This window comes from Colias croceus, chromosome 7 (genome assembly GCF_905220415.1).
Source record: "Colias croceus chromosome 7, ilColCroc2.1".
NCBI lineage: Eukaryota > Metazoa > Arthropoda > Insecta > Lepidoptera > Pieridae > Colias > Colias croceus.
In genome coordinates, this window is record NC_059543.1 from 1,963,553 (window position 1) to 1,964,908 (window position 1,356).

Genomic DNA, 1,356 nt, shown 5'->3' on the forward strand with positions numbered 1-1,356 from the left:
ATTCTGTGAGGGTGTGGTACCTTCCCCGGTGCGAGCGTGGCCCAATTCGTGCCGAAGCATGCTCGACTCCCACTCACAAAATAATCCTCAGTTTTTATATCTTCTGTTAATAATATGAAACTAATCCTCAGTTTTTATATCTTATGTTAATAGTAAAAGCTTAGGTTTCCAGTGTATTTGCACAAAGAAGGTTGTATTCATGATTGCGTTATATTTCACGACTTTCACGACTTTAACAATTTCTTACGGTTAAAAAAAAAGTTGTGATTAATATTATTTCTTGTTGATACAAGTTTTTCCGTATTTTCATTATAACTTCTTGTGTAGACTAAGAAACTAATAAATGCGTAAAATTGACTTTTCTTACTTATTTTGTGTGGAAATTATAGCTTGTAGAGGGGTTGTGAACTCAAAGACGATACTGATCGTAATAATTTTATTTTGCACACAATATCCGTATTTATACAAAAATCGACCAAAAACAAAACCAATCAGAATTCTAATTTTGAAATTGAAATTTAGAATGCGCTCTGATTATGAAAAAGAATGCGCCGGCCTGTACACAATATGATATATATATAAACTCTATGCATGTCTCCCATAGTGTCCCCCCTCAAGCGAAGCGAACATTTTTCTTGACGACGCGTCCACTTCTTGTAGTGTAGGGACGTGCCTTGTCCGTGTTGTAGTCTGTAGCAGGAACTGATGACGTATCACTCGTAGGTGTAGGTGTAGATGCTACTGCTGTGCTTGCCATACCTTCAACCTCTTCGTTTAATAGGTATGCAGGCTTGAGTCTGTCAATTGATACTACTGTAGTCCGAAGTGGTAACTGTATTTGGTAGTACTTGTCGTAGCGCTTCAGTACTTCATAAGGGCCGTCATACGGCGGAGTGAGTGGTGCTCGAACTGTATCGTTCCGTATGAATACATGAGTACACGTAGACAAATCCTTGTAAATAAATGTTGCTTGATTTGCGGGGGATCGTTTAGTCGGTGTGAGTATAGCCATAGTTTCTGTCAGGCGTTTCACGTAGTCAGCGTCTTCAATACCCGTCCGTGTAGGCACGAAGAAATCGGAGGGCATGCGCAGTGTAGTGCCGTAGGTCATCATAGCTGGACTCAAGTTGTTATGTTCTCATAGCTGTGCGTAAACCCAGCAGTACTGTCGGTAGTTCGTCTGTCCATTGACAAGTACTGCCGCGAGCTATGAGCGCGGCTTTCATAGTGCGATGCCATCGTTCGATTTGCCCATTTGCTTGAGGGTGAAATGCCGTAGTGCGTATTCTTGTAACCCCAAATCTTTTCATGAGTGCCTTAAATAAAGCAGATTCAAATTGTCGACCTTGATCGGTC

At 40.9% G+C, this 1,356-nt stretch overlaps 1 protein-coding gene across 1 annotated transcript; it reads right to left on the reverse strand.

Annotated features, from left to right (window-relative positions):
- Positions 1-613: 613 nt before the first annotated feature.
- Positions 614-1,111, reverse strand: LOC123693194. Its single transcript, XM_045638194.1, has one exon. It carries the CDS (start codon positions 1,109-1,111, stop codon positions 614-616), a length of 498 nt encoding a protein of 165 aa, XP_045494150.1.
- Positions 1,112-1,356: the final 245 nt, after the last annotated feature.